Consider the following 15826-nt stretch of genomic DNA (forward strand, 5'->3'; position numbering starts at 1 on the left):
TGACCCTCTAGTAGCAACCAAGTTTGTGCCCCATTTTTATTTCTAATGAATACTTAAGGTATGGAATTTTGCCTGAAGCATAATTTTAGCGTATTGAAGATCAGAAGATGTTGACCATATGAAACGAAAGTAGTTGGGTGAAGTATCTCTCTAGATCAGCCTTCCCCAACCGGGTGGTCTCCAGATGTTTTGGATGACAGCTCCCATCAGTCACGGGGCTAATGGGAGTTGCAAGTCCAAAACATTTGAGAGAACCAGGTTAGCAAAAGCTTCTCTAGATCATTTCTCCAAAGGAGTTATTTCAGCATTATAACAGAGGCAGCTGTGTTACACTGGGTCAGACTATTTGTCCATCTAGCCCAGTCATGTCTACTTTGATCAGCAGCTGTTCTCCAGGGCCTCAAGCAGAGGATGTCCCTAGAACTTTTTGAACTGGTCCTTTTTGAACTGAAGATGCTGAAGACCAGAGCTTGGAAAAGTTACTTTTTTGAACTACAACTCCCATCAGCCCAATCCAGTGGCCATGCTGTCTGGGGCTGATGGGAGTTGTAGTTTAAAAAAAGTAACTTTTCCAAGCTCTGCTGAAGACTGAGGCTTGGGACTTCTGTCTTCAAAACATGCTTTGCCATTGAGCTATTTTAGTGAGCCTTTTACCAAAGGGATTTTAATGTATTTATTTTACATTGTTGCCCTACCCTTCCCAAAGAACACATATTGTTCTCATCATGCTCTGTTAATCCTCACAGCGACCGTGTGAGGTAGGGATGGAGGAGAGATTTGATTTAGTTTTCATTTAAAAGCAAATCTACCACGTTTGCACATTCTGAAACAATGTAAGAACTGAAACGCAGCCATCTGTCAAAACTCATCCAAATTTTGTGATGCAGTTCTCCAAGCGAACAAATGACATACAAAAATGCATTGTAAAATTCCTTGCAAAAATGTGTACATTAGTCAAAACTGCATGCAAAATGTGTTTATTAGGAGAAATTTGTGCTAAAATGCTGGTGAATTTCCATGAGGATTTTTTAAAAAATGCAAATTGCTGCAGAAATGTAGAGAACTGAATCGGAAAAATGAGAAACGGAGAGAACCAAAACTGACACATCCTTCCATCCCTACTGTGAGGTAGATTAAGCTGAGAGAGGAAAAGAGAGACTACTTGGGTGTTTTCAAACTTAAACACAGTTTAAAACTCTAGCCGCTACATCATGTTCAACCTGTGCAGAAAATTTTCTAATAAACAAGAGTGAGTGGGGAGTCACACAGGTGTTTCGCAAAAACCACCTAGGAGCTTTTAACAGGACTTTTTCCATGAAAGACAACTGAGAGTAAACCAAACCAAGTAAACCAAAATGGAATCCACCTCCCATCTGCCCCACAATAAATGGAAAGCGAAGGCTGCAATCATATACTCGGTTTCCAGGGTCTCATTGGGGCTTAGTTTTGAATAGGCGTGTATAGGATTACCCTGTAAAAGTCCATTTTAAATGGAAGTGCTCTGCAACAATAAATACTAGGGGACAATGATTTATTTGGACAGCGCATAATGCTCTAAAACATGAATGTTTGCCATCTGAAGTTTAGGTTAAAAATAACCCAGGCTAAAATCTAAGATAGCTGTTGACCATATGGTTCCATTGTGGGTGCACATATGGAACTGTCATGGATTTTTCACAGCCTCCAGGTTCAGGTTGTCATTATGGACCATTTTGAATGTCATGATTTACATGGATCAGTGAAAAAGCTGCGCTGACTCTTCCTGCTGATCGGGATCATTCTGGTTTCCCTAGTTTGTGGTTCTCAGGCACTCTGAAGGCTGCAATCCTAAGTGGCAGAACTAGGAAGTAAAGAGTCTTGTGGCAACTTGACTAACAAATGTTGCGATGGCATAAGCTTTTTATGACTAGAGTCCACTGCATTAGACACATGGCGTGTGATCCTCAGTGGATGAGTACATAACACATGAATGACAAAAGGGGAGGGAATGGAAAAGCTGGAGTTAAATGGAAATAGAAACAGTCTGTGATAATTGAATTAGGATGTAAATATACGCAAGCTGATTCTTCAACCACAACAGTAATTGGGGATGATGACTAGGGAGTGACCTCCTTTGAACTCGGTGAGACTTACTTCTGATTAGACATGCTTCATATTATACAGTTCAAGCATTTTTTGCATCTGAAGCAAAACACTCAAAATGGCAGCCCACCAGGTGGATTTTCTAATGGTGCATAGAGGCAGAGGTAGGAAGATATGAAGCTGAAATCTTAAAATGAACCCGACCATTGGTCCATCTAGCTTAGCCACAAAACCAACGTGGTGTTGCCCTGATGTTTTGGACTCCATCAGCTCCAGCCAGCATGGCCAAACATCAGGGACGATGGGAGCTGTAGTACGTCAACATCCAGGGCAGCACCTCACTGGCCACCCCGTTCTATATTGATTTCTAAGGTTTCACACAGGAGCATTTCCCAGCCCTACCTGGAGCTCTGCCTCTGAGCTACGGCCCTCCTTGGCCACTATGAGAACAGGATGCTGGACTTGATGGGTCATTGGCCTGATCCAGCAGCCTCTTCTTATGTTCCCCTAGGTAGATTGGGGGTGGTGGAAAGTTCTGTCCAGTCTGAAATCTTGTGCCTGAAACACCACCTTCATGATGAGGATAGAAGGAAAATGTTATGCCTGGATTCTCTGCCAAAAACCTTCTGCAATATATCAGATATTGCTACAGTCAGAGGTTATGCCATACTTTAAAAAAACAATTCATTGCTTTGGTATCACTCCCCTTCCTCAAAGGAGTTCAGGGTGGCATACATGGGGGTATATTTATTTTGTTTTTGCAACAATCCTGTAAAGTAGGTTCAGTTCAGAAGTAACAACTCATCCCAGGGTTACCCTGTGAGGTTCATGCTGAAGCAGGGACTTGAATCCCTGTTTAAATCCTAAGGTTTATTCACTACAGAGGTTTTTGCAATCAGAGTGACTTTCCATAAGGGTCCTCACTAAAGTCCTTCTTTTCTCTGTTATGAAGGCAACATGGCAGAATGCCAATACCCCTTCAGTGTGACCACCAGCAGATGGTGTGGTGGGGGTGAAGTTCACCTGACCTCCAGTCTGTTGGGTCACTGCTGCTTACTGGGGATAGTGGGGGAGCTGGGGAGGTGGCATCAAGGTCGGTGCAGTGCATACACACCAGCAGGTGTCCTGGATTGGCTCACACCATGGTTTGCACCATGCCAACCTCACTGCTGCCTTGTCATCTCCCACCTTACTTCCTAGTTAGCAGCAGCAATGTGGCTGACTAGAGGTCAGGTGAGCGTCACAGCCCTACCATGCCATCTGCTACTGTACATGACACACAAGGAAATGTTTTAGGATGGTTTGCTAAAGCTCTTTTCCTCCTGAACACTTCCAGGTGCTTTGAGTTATGCTGAACTTGGCACACGGATCACCAAGTCTGGAGGACATTACATCTATATCTTGGAAACCCTGGGCCCTCTGCCAGGCTTCTTGTTCCTGTGGGCTGAATACTTTGCTATTAGGTAAGCTTTTCCTTCCGCAACCTTCCATAAACTTCCAGGTGAGTTTGGAATGCCCTGCCCCATTTGGTGCAGTTGTATATGTAATATATATTTAAACATCAATGAAAGAAACTACACACTTCACAAACATATGTGAAGATGGCAAATGACCACCTTATATTTTTGGGAGAATGGCAATGTTCAGTAATGGACAGATAATATATCTATTCTCTTTCTCTGACTTGTATCAGCTGTGCCCATTGGGAATAACAGCACAATGATCAAGGGCAGGAGTGGGGAACCTTTTTCATCCTAAGGGCCACATTTCCTCCTGGGCAACCTTTGAGGGACCACATGCTGGGGTGGGTGGGAGCCAAAAGTAAATATAGGCATCGTCAGAGGCAAAAATGGGCAGGACCGCTGATGGGAATTTTACCTTTGTCCTGTAGGTTGGCTTCTTCACTAGGGATGGAGGAAAAATTTGGTTCAATTCACATTTAAAGGCAAACTTCCCTAATTTGTTCTTTCTGAGACAATGTGTAAACTGAAACACAGCCCTTCCTCAAATTTCGCACTTCTCCGAATTGTAAAGTGCAGTTTTTCAACCAAGTACTGTGTACAAAAATGTATGTACTTCTCTAAAGTGTCCATAAAAAACCTGTATTATTGAAAATAACATATAAAATTGCATTATATTAGGAAAAACTGCTTTGCAAAAATGTATAAATTAGGCAACATTGCATGCAAAACTGTGTGTCAGGAGAAATTTTCACTAAAGTGCTGATGAACTTTCATGAGGACTTTTTTTTAAAAAATTGTAAACTGATATGAAAATGTGAAGAACAGAATTTAAGATTGGAAAAATGAGAAATGGAGAGAAATGGAGATTGACAGATTCACCACTCCCTATTCTACACACAAACACATTCCTCTCCATCCAGGCAAACAAGAAACATGATCACAGTTCAAGTCTTATTTCAGCCAGGCAAAAACATTCAAGAAGGATGCAAAGCAGGGCTGCTGAGGAGGCTGGCTTGGGAGGACCTCAGGAGAGTCCCAAGGGCCAGAAAGAGAGGCCTGGGGGGCCACATTTGACCCCTGGGCCTGAGAGGTTCTCCATATTTGAGCTAGGTGTACGCTGTAGAAATAGTCACCCTAGTGCAAATATTTGACTGACAATATGATTAACTCCAACCTTTTATTAATTAATTAGATTTATATCCCACCCTTCCTCCCAGTAGGAGTCCAGGGCAGCATATGAATGATTTCATTGCTAACTTGAAATGGTATTTAGTGCTTGATGGTAGTTGATAGCTGATGAGAGATGGTGTTTAGCATCTGAGATTATTTGATAGCTGGTACGCATTTGTATTTGACAAGTGCCATCTTATGAGACTTATTTAACATCTGCCAAAATTTGTAAAAAAAATCACAAAAGTTATTTTATAACACTTGAATTTTGAATTTGCATGTAAAAATTTGAACTTGACTCAAAGTTGAACATTTTGCATTAAAAACAGAACAGAGAAATTAGGAATTTTGACACACACAGAATGTTTATTAGTCATTTCATCGTCAGTTATATGTGATAGTATGTCAGCTACAAGCACGAAAAAGCATGGACTATACAGTTCTATTTGTGCAGACATCATGAGAAGTGTATTTTGAATATTTTAATTAGAAGAATATTTTAATTAGAAGAATATTTTAATTAGAAGAATCAAAATTTTGATAATAGGTGTTCTACTGTCTTCTGAAAACCAGTAAATTACAATCCACAAATGGCTACATTTGATGTAACACTCAACAGTGGTTTGGCACTATGTGAGCAAGTCTAGCCTTCTGCTCTGCTCATATTCTCCCCCTCTACTCTGCTCATCTTGCAGAACCAGGGGGAGTTCAGAAGCTTTTGCTTTCGGTCTTAGTTAACCATATTTTTCACTCAAATCAAAGAGTAACAAGGAATGTGAACTCTTCCGAACTTCTCCTGGCTCCACAAGAAGAGGAGAAGGGAAGGGAAGGTAGAGTATATGAGAATGGGAGGAGGCTAGCTTCATTCATGAAGCACTAAACCATGGCTTAGCATTATGTCTGAACACAGCCAAATCCCTGGCAACCTTCTCATAAAATTGTCTTCCTGAAGAGTATCCTCAGAATGAAATAATTTATTATATTTGTATCCTAACCTTTATCCAAGAAGCTCAGTGTGGCATGCAAGGAGCTATAAGATTTTGTCCTCCCAACAATCCTGTGAGGTAAGTTAGGCTAAAAGATAGTGATTGTCTAAGGCAAACCAGTGAGCTTTGTGGTTGAGCACCATTTGAACACCTCCATCCACCTCCAACCCCCTGCTCCTCCACAGCTGGCTTTCCCTTTGCCATTCTTGCATTAGCATTTAAACATGATTGCTGAAGCCTGTTCCTGTACATGTTGGGGGGGAAAGAGCCAAAGGCTCTGATCATACAGAAAGCAGTCAAAATAAGCTGACTGCCCGGTTTACTTGACTTTGCAGCAATGTAACATCTTGCATCAGAAAATAAATCTACAGTTTTCTTGAAGTCTGGTCACAGAACACAATCTACCTTTTTTCTCTCCAGGCCAGCCAACAGTGCAGTAGTTGCACTGGCATTTGGACGCTACATATTGGAACCTTTTTTTGCTCCCTGTGCAGCGCCACTTCTGGCTGTGAAACTTGTTGCTCTCCTTGGCTACTGTAAGTACAAAACAGGAGCTACGGTCTGTTCATTTCCTTGGTAGGTGCAGGGCCGGCTCCAGGCATGCGGGGCCCTTGGGTATCAGCTTGCCCTGGCCCCCCGGTGGGTGGGTGGGTGTGCACATGCATATGCACATGTGCCCCCTGCCCCCCCACCCCAGTCACCCCCTGTGCCCCCCCAGCCCCCCTTACCTGTCTGGGCATTGGCATTGCCCTTAATGAAGGTCTGTTTAGCATTGCCCTTAATGAAGATGGCGGCTGTAGCTTCCCTAAGGGGAATGAAGCCTCCGCCGCCATCTTTGTTGATGGCACACATGCTTGCTACTTGCACACATCTCTGCCATCAACTAAGATGGCGGCAGCGGCTTCAGTACCTTAGGGAAGCTGCGGCCGCCATCTTCATTAAGGGCAATGCTAAAAAGCCGGCTGACAGATAAGTGGGGGCATGGGGGCGTGGATTGCATGGGGGGGTGGGGGCCCCCTCAGGGGCTCCTGTAGCTCTGGGGCCCTCAGGCCAGTGCCCAACCTGGCCACCATTTAGAACTGGCCCTGGGTAGGTGATCCAGCCAAATCAATTGGAGTTTTATTGATTTTGTACTCACTCACTGAAATAAATAGCCCCATCATGTAGACCAAATGCTTTTTTCTTTCTTTCCAATCCAGACATTGTCCTTATCTTGAACTCTTGGAGTGTCAGCTGGAGTGCCAAGCTACAGACCATCTTGTCCATTGTCAAGCTGGTAGCTCTCACTCTCATCATTGTCCCAGGGATGATGCTTTTAGCTCAAGGTATTGCACTATTCTTGTTGTTATTAGCTATTAAACAACATGGCCATCAAATTTCAAGAACTTACATATATAAATATTATAGCATCCATATATTATACCTTGAGGACTGTCTCCCCACACACTTGGAATATCATGAGAGGTGGAAGTCTGAAGTTTGGCGGGTGGGTGTAAGAGACAGAGCCTTTTCATTGGTGGCACCTGTATTACAGAATGCCTTCCCTAAGGAGACCTGTTGGGCTTCTTCATTGTTTTGTTTTCACATTATGATGAAATCTTGGTCTTTCAGAAAGGCCTTGGAGGGTTTGGAAAATGTACTCATGGCTCTTACCTCTGCTATTTCTAGCCTTTTGATAATTTAGTTTATTTTTCTGTGTTCAGTTTTTTAAAAAACAGCTTTATTGTGTGTGTGTGTTTTGGGAACCTTATGGTTTGTTTTCATTTTGATTTCTTCTTAACCACCTTAGATTACTATGGAAAGAAAGGTAGGATGCCAGTCTTCAGATAAATAATATTTGTGTCTATATCATATTTTGTTTTTCTCTCCAGTAATTAATAATTAACAAATGGAGGGGTATGTTTCTACAATGTGATCATTATATAGAGCTAAAGGTATTTCATTCAACTGAGACCTTGGGAAGGGTACCCAAAATTCAACTGAAAGTCTTCTGGTAAAGTACAGAGCTATTGCTGAACTGCCCCTGCCATAATTCACGGGATGTTGTTCAGGTATCTTAGTAATAATATTTTGCTGATTTATTATTAAGAGACAGAGACACAACACACACAAGTTTTGCCATTCATGTTGGTCCCAAACAAACAACAAAAGACACAAAATATAGAAAAAACGTGATCTGCTAGGAATGCCAAGGTTTGAACAAGGAACTTCATGACCTTAGGCTGAGACCTACCCTAGTCAGTTACCAGGGCTAGCGCCAAAGGGCGACCAGGTTGGGCCCTGGCCGAGGGTCCCTGCGGCCCAGAGGGGTCCCTGAAGGGCCCCTCCTTAGGGTGTGGGGGTAGCTCTCCCCTTCTGCAATCACTGGCAGTGTCGACTCCTGATCCTGCCACAGATCGCAGAGACAGAGCTCCCAGCCCCCGCAGATCATGCAGGCCTGCGGTACCCACCTACTCCATGTACCTCTCCTCCCTTTCTGTTAATGCTCTGCACACTGCTTGGGCAGCTGCTATCAACCAAGATGGAAGCAGAGGCTTCTCTAAGAGGCTGATGCCCCTACCGCCACCTTGGTTGATGGCAGGCATGTGCATGTACACAGCATAGCGCGCATGTGTGCCATCAACCAAGATAGTAGGGGGGGGTATCAGCCCCTTGGTTGATGGCAGTGACCTGCATGCCCAGTGCGCAGGGCATTCACAGAAAGAGAGAAGAGGTAGGTGGAGCAGTCTGTAGGGGGGGCTGGGAGCAGGGGCCCCAGGGCAGGCTGGCACCCAAGGGCCGAGTCACACCTGACACTGGCCCTGTCACCCATCATGGAGTGTCTGTTCCAGCCTCAAGGCACTTGTCTGCTGCAGAAGGGAATAAGAAGCATATACAGCAGGGATGAGGAACCTGTAGCCCTCCAGCTGTTGTTGGACCCCAACTCCCAACAGCCTCAGACAGCATGTCCAATGGTCAGAGATGACAGTTCTTTGCATTGGAAGGCTATAGGAAGTATCTGAATTAGCTATGCCTGGTACAGGAAGTAGAGCATGGGCTTCTGCCTTTGCCTGATGAACGAAGCCTTTTATCTACTGCCAGATCAAACAACTGATCTCAGTGAACCTGAGCTCGAGAATATCCTTGGCCGCATCTGCACTATACATTAAAAGCAGTTTCAACGCACTTTAAACAGTCATGGCTTCCCCAACAGTTTCCTGGGAAGAGGGATTGGTTGTTAAACTGCTCTAGAAACTGTAGCCCTGTGAGGGGAAAAGGGATTTCCTAACAAATATCAGCTTCCTTAACAAATTACAATTCCCAGGATTCTTTGGGGGAAGCCATGACTGTTTAAAGTGGTATGATACTGCTTTCAATGTATAATTCAGATGGGGTCCTGGTCTACATTTGGGTGGGCCTGTAGTGCTCTGACAACACCTTAAATTGAATCAAGGAGTATGTATGTATGTATGTATGTATGTATGTATGTATGTATACATTCTATTTTTATTCCACTTTTCTGAGAAGTCCAAATGGTTCAAAATAGGGGTGGGGAAATGGAAGAGTGGAGGCCAATTTTCAGCAGTCTAGAGATTAGATTGAGCTCCTTTTCACATGATCTATTTTTAATCACATGCTTCTGGATTGCTGTCTACTTGGTTTCATCTGTTCCTCACCTCCAAAGGCAACCCTTTTGCTTCAGCTAAAATTAAGCACTTTTAAGAAAAAGCTTAACCACTCACTGAATTGTGCATTGTGCCCAGTGAATGAGCTGTGTTTTGCATTGGTGGAAGTATGCCTCTTCCCCCAAATAGTGGCATACTTATCACTTCATATAGATAGTTTCCTAAATTATACCCCACCCACCTAACCAACAGTTTAAAACCCATACTGTAAATATGTCAAACTTCCCAGTGCATGGAAGTTTACAGACAATTAAAAGGCTAAAGATTTCCTGAATCCATTCTCTGTTGTATTCAACAAGATGCTGATTTTCAATTCCCCAAAGCACAAAAATTTATAGGTACTGAACCACTTTCCTTTTAGGATATCTACTGAAGGGGAATTCATGTGTTCATTTACAGCCCAGGGTTTTTCTAAAAAAAAAAAATCATTGTGTGATAATTTCCCCCAGTAATTCTCCCTTATGAGAGCCAGTGTGGTATAGTGGTTAAGGTGTTGGACTATGACCTGGGAGACCAGGATTTGAATCCCCACACAGCCATGAAGCTCACTGGGTGACCTTGGGCCAGTCACTGCCTCTCAGCCTCATGAAAACCCTATTCATAGGGCCGCCATAAGTCAGAATCGACTGGAAGGCAGTACATTTACATTTTTAATTCTCCCTTGGTAAGAAGGTCTACAGCCAAACTTTTGGGAAGGGCTGTAGCTCAGTGGCAGAGCACCCCAGCAATGCCACCAGGCTCCTGGCAGTGCTGTGGCTCAGCCACGGTGGAGGGCTGCTGCTGGCATAGCTTGGGATAGCCCAGCGGCACTGGGAGCCTGCCAGTGGTGCTGAGGGCCTGCAGCATCCAACTCCCCCCAATCCAAGGTGAGTTGGATTGCGCCCTAACTTAGGTTCATTAATTTCAGTGGGTCTTCTTGTCTGAGTAGGACTTAGTTTAATATAACCACTAGGAAGCTGCCTTATACCAGGTCAGATTATTTGCCCGTAAAGCCCAGTATTGTTCTCATTATTCCCCAAGAACTCCAGCAGAAATCTTTCCCATTACCTCCTACTTGATCTTATTAACGAGGGAGCCAGGGATTGAACTTGGAAACTTTCTGCATGTTAATCACATGCTCTACCACTGAGCTATGGGCTCTCTCTAAGATGTGCATGGTAAAATCAAGCCTCATTCACATACTCATCCAACCATCATAGGAAAGTATCTGTTTTTACTACCCCTTTGCTTTCTGACTTTATGGTTTTCTTTAGGCCATACAGAAAATTTCCAGGATGCTTTCAATGATCAGACACTCGTTTTGGACAAGCTACCTTTGGCTTTTTATGCAGGGATGTTTGCCTATTCAGGATGGTATGTGTAGTTAACAATTTTTTTTATGATGTTCACTTATAACCTGTCAGCGTCACTGAAATCTGTCCTTTCCCTCACACAATGCAGGTTTCAAACTAGTTTTGTGCGAGAAGAGCTAGTGAAGCCAGAACGGTGAGTCAAAAGGATGAACCCGTAATACTATCATTTATTTATTTATTTAGATTTATATCCTGCCCTTTCTCCCAGTAGGAGCCCAGGGCGGCAAACAAAAGCACTAATAACACTTTAAAACATCGTAAAAACAGACTTCAAAATATATTAAAACAAAACAACCATTAAAAACTCATTACTAGTCAACAAGACATGTGCCCAGAAATACTCTTTGATGGCCTTTGGGAAAAGGCCACAGCTTGTTTCTAGAGCATCTGCTTTGCCTGCAGAAGATCCTGGGTTCAATCCCCAGCATGTCCAAGTAGAAACCCTGGAGAGTCACTGTCAGTCAGTGTGGACAACTCTGAGGTAAATAGGTCAATGGTCTGATTTAGTACAAGGCAGCTTCCTATGCTCCTATTTGGTTTTATCAAAAGATAAAATTAATTTTAAAATTTAAAAAATATAAAAAGCACGGTGTGTGTCAAATATCCTCGTACAGAGATTCTCAGACTGTGGCCCACAAGCCACTGGTGGTTTATGAACTTTACTCTGGTGGCACACAGAAAGCTTGTGGACCAGGCAAGAATAGCTGTACTTGACATAAACTGGGGGTTTTTGCCCTGAAAGCAGGTATCACAGCCGTCTTGAGCAGGGCTCCACTATTGAATAGGCTGTCAAGGCACGGGCTTCAGGCTCCTGATTTTCATAATATATTGCTGGTGCAGTCAACAAATTTTCTATCCCCCCCCCCAGTTTAAAGGACCCTTCTTAGAGATAGCGATTTTCATAATACAGTGATGATTTTGATAATGATGCCAACACTGAAGGGGGGGAAGAAATGTTATTTTTCCCCCTTCATATTTAATCCAGGAGTGAAACATGTTTTGTTCTACAACATATACAAAAGAAAGTTTACTAAGTGATCCAATGAGATTCATGCTAATTTTAATGTGGTCTTTAGAAAAAAGTCTGACAACAATCCTGTCCTAGTTATGCAGGTACTTCCAGACAACCTGTTTATTGAACATTCATCGGGATCTGTTTGCAGGGAGATCATAGAAACATAGAATAGTAGAATTGGAAGGGGCCTATAAGGCCATCAAGTCCAACCCCCTGCTCAATGCAGGAATCCAAATCAAAGCATTCCCAACAGATGGCTGTCCAGCTGCCTCTTGAATGCCTCCAGTGTCGGAGAGCCCACTACCTCTCTCGGTAATTGATTCCATTGTCGTATGGCTCTAACAGTTAGGAAGTTTTTCCTGATGTCCAGTCGAAATCTGGCTTCCTGCAACTTGAGCCCATTATTCCATGTCCTGCACTCTGGGATGATTGAGAAGAGATCCCGGCCCTCCTCTGTGTGACAACCTTTCATGTACTTGAAGAGTGCTATCATATCTCCTCTCAGTATAGTCTTCTCTTCTCCAGGCTAAACATGCCCAGTTCTTTCAGTCTCTCCTCATAGGGCTTGGTTTCTAGTCCCCGGATCATCCTTGTTGCCCTCCTCTGAACCTGTTCCAGTTTGTCTGCATCCTTCTTTGGACGGCATCGACTGTTTAATGAGCATTCATTTAATGGCTTCGCACATTGGCCAAAACACTAGAAAGCAAGAATATTGTAATATTTATTTATTATTTTACCTATTACATTTATATCCCACCTTTCCTCCAAGGAGCTCAAGGTGTCATGCAAACATGGTTTGCTCCCTTCAGATTTAATCCTCACAACAACCCTGTGAGTTAGGTTAGGTTGAAAGACAATGACTGGCCCAAGGTCACCCAGTAGACTTCATGGCGAGAAGGGATTTAAACCCTGGTCGTCTAGGTCCCAGTCCCATACACTAACCGCTACACCACACTGGCTCTCAAAACACTGAATAAGTTCAGTTCTGTAGGACAGAATACTTTTTGCCCGTTTTTCCTTCCGGATGTGGGCCTCCCTCTCACCCCAAATTAAAGCTGAAAATTTAGGGAAGGGGTTTGGAACATGTGTGGGGGGTTTTGTGTGTGTTTTACTATCTTAAAAACTATTTTTAGCTGGATTTATGGTCTGTTTGTAAATCTCCTTGAGGTAGATGTAAAAGGTGATTCTTCTAAATCATCATCATCTAAGGAAATGATGCATTTAGGTAAAACATGATTCAGGGCGGGAACAGTTATACTTATTACCTTTTTCTCTCCCCCTCCAATTTTTATTTCTTTTGTAGAAACATCCCTCTGGCAGTGATTGTGTCAGTGATCACTGTGATTGTGGGTTACATGCTTACTAATGTTTCCTATTACACTGTACTGACAGCAACAGACGTCTTGGCCTCCCAAGCAGTAGCTGTGGTGAGTCAAAAGCCAACATTGTACTCAATATCAGATTAATCCACCACCACAAGAGGGTTCAATTTTCAGTAGATGGAAGAGAGACTTGCCTTCTAAGACAGTGGCAATTATATGCATGTTTCACAGAATGAGGCAGTCAGAGTTGTTTGGGCACCAAGAAGTCCCAGAATAGCAAACCATTTATATATTAATTCACTAATAGGCAAAAAACCTTGCGGTTTAAGAACGTACCTATACCCCACAGCTATTTCTATCAAACTTTAAAAAGCAGGGAAATTGGGCAGCTACAGTGAATGCATCAGGGGAGCAGGAGACCTGACCTCCTCTCTGAGATACTGTACTGTCCTACAAATTTATAAAAATGCAAACACAATTTGAGTTGGTCTTTCAAAGTCCAATCCACTTCCTGTGTAGTTTGGAAGAATTTGGTAACCTGTGACTCTGAGGTCTGTTCATTTGCATGCTTATTGAGTTCAGTGGGATTTACTCCTGTGCAATCATGGCTAGGATAAGTAAAACTGACCATGGGGGAGGAGGAGGGGAAGGGGAGAGTAGAGGGAAAGAGGAAGGGGGGATAGGGGAACAGAAGGAGGGGGAGGAGGAAGGAGGGGATTGGAAGGGGAGGGGGAGGGATGAAGGAAGGGGAAGGGAAGAGGCAAAAGGGAGGTGATAGGAGGAAGGAGGAGGAGAGGGCAGGTTTGATCATTTGCATGCTTATTGAGTTCAGTGGGATTTACTCCCGTGCAATCATGCTTAGGATAGGTAAAACTGACCATGGGGGAGGGTGGAGGGGAGGAGGAGAAGGGGGAAGGAGGGGGTTGGAAGGGGATGGGGAGGGGAAGGGGAGGGGAAGGGGGTGAAGGAAGGGCGAGGGAGGAGGTAGGTGGGAGGAGGAGGGGAGGGCAGGTTTGATCATTTACATGCTTTTTGAGTTGAGTGGGATTTACTCCTGTGCAATCATGCTTAGGATAGTGAAACTGACCTGGGGGAGGGGCAGGGAGGGGAAGAGGGGGGCAGGGAGGGGAAGAGGAGGGCAGGAATGGGAGGGGGAGGGAGGGAGGGGGAGGGGAAGAGATTGGATGGGTGGGCACTGAGCAGAGGGGAAGCCCCTTTCCTTTCCAAAAGGAAAATACTGTGAACAATATCATTCTTTTTCAGTGTTTCCCCCACCTTTTTATCCTACAGCAGGCACATGTAGCCTCCCACCCAAATTTAAACCAAAGCTGTCCCTGGCCACATCCACACCAGGCCTTTATTTCACTTTGGACAGTTACGGCTTCTCCCAAAGAATCCTGGGAAGTGTAGTTAGTGAAGGGTGCTGAGAGTTACTAGGAGATGCCCTGTTCCCCTCACAGAGCTTCAACCAGAGTGGCTGGCTGTTAAACCACTCTGGCCACTGGAGCTCTGTCAGCGGAATAAGAGTCTTCTCTCAGCACCCTTCACAAACCACACTTCCCAGGATTCTTTGGGGGAAGCCATGACTGTCTCAAGTGAAATAAAGGTCTGGTGTGGTGTGGCCCCCTGACTAGGCAAGCCCAGCAGCTGCGAGTCTGGCTTTTAGAACACTGACAGTTGATTCTTACTGAGCATGCCTGGCCTTATCATTGAGTCCAAGCCAAAATTTCTAAAATTAAATAAAAACCAACCAGGCATTTTAAAAAAACTTTTAAACTGCAGAAGATGAAGGTCAGAGTATGGAGCAAGGTCAGTAATACATACAGGTACTCTGTGAACATGGCTGGTTTTTAATTAATTTCAACAAATTATGAGAACTCTGACAGAAAAAAGTCCAAAAGGGGTCTGGTTTTTGTCTGTCTCTTTGAACTCTCAATTCTCTCTGACATGAGAATTTAGAGGGTTGTTAAGCAAGTGTTTCTGAGTTCTGAGTTTTCTAAGGTTTTGTTTTGAAATGAGCTTATGGGAAGCATCAGAATGCCATGGGGAGTATTTTCAATTTCACATTGCGGAATGCGAAAAATCCATGCTGACTATATTATACAGCCACTCTTGTGGATGTATAATATAGTGAACTCATTCTTTCAGTGCTGGTCCTTATGTGTTCAAATTGGCACCATCTGTGCACAAGCGAGAGATATCAGCTGGTTTGGTAGAACCCCAAATTTGCAGTAGTACACCATTGATAGGGGATCCCTTGCAACAAGCAACCCAGTGAGAACAGAGCATGCTCACTGGGTGTGGAATGTTGCCTGACTATTGGTGAACAGATGAATGAAAAATTGAATGGAGTATTTTTGAAAAGGGCATGGCTAAGTAGATACTGAAAGGACTACTCCACACACTACCTTTTTAAAATGGAGTATCCTGGAAAAGGGCATGGCTAGCTAGATCCTAAACAGGAGCACTCCACACACTACTTTTTTTTTTTTGCAGGTCTCTCTTGTATCTTGAATAGTCATCCAGGGAAGGAGTGTGGGGATAGGACTTTTAACCACTATGAGAGTCACCACCTGAGTTTTCCCTATAGTGGTTACATTCATTCTTTGCAGAAAAAAAATCTGTCAAGTTTAGTTAGTTCCCATAACCCAGGAAAGGGGAATGTGTGGCCCTTCAACTGTTGTTGGACTCCAGTTCTCAACATCCCTGACAATCGGCAGTGCTGGCTGGAGCTGATGTGAGAGAGTCCAGAAATATTTGGAGAGTCACGC

General features: G+C 43.7%; 1 protein-coding gene across 7 annotated transcripts in view; it reads left to right on the forward strand.

Moving 5' to 3' along the window:
* Positions 1 to 15826, forward strand: part of LOC133390356 (cystine/glutamate transporter-like) — a 62576-nt gene that overhangs the window by 20013 nt on the left and 26737 nt on the right. For all 7 annotated transcript variants that reach the window (XM_061638810.1, XM_061638808.1, XM_061638809.1 and 4 more), the window contains 6 exons: positions 3419 to 3545; positions 6122 to 6237; positions 6901 to 7026; positions 10620 to 10719; positions 10807 to 10851; positions 13037 to 13160. In XM_061638810.1, coding sequence (XP_061494794.1) covers positions 3419 to 3545; positions 6122 to 6237; positions 6901 to 7026; positions 10620 to 10719; positions 10807 to 10851; positions 13037 to 13160 — 638 coding nt within the window. The remainder of the gene's footprint in view (positions 1 to 3418; positions 3546 to 6121; positions 6238 to 6900; positions 7027 to 10619; positions 10720 to 10806; positions 10852 to 13036; positions 13161 to 15826) is intronic.

The sequence above is a fragment of the Rhineura floridana genome, chromosome 8, assembly GCF_030035675.1.
Source record: "Rhineura floridana isolate rRhiFlo1 chromosome 8, rRhiFlo1.hap2, whole genome shotgun sequence".
NCBI classification, from domain to species: Eukaryota; Metazoa; Chordata; class Lepidosauria; order Squamata; family Rhineuridae; genus Rhineura; species Rhineura floridana.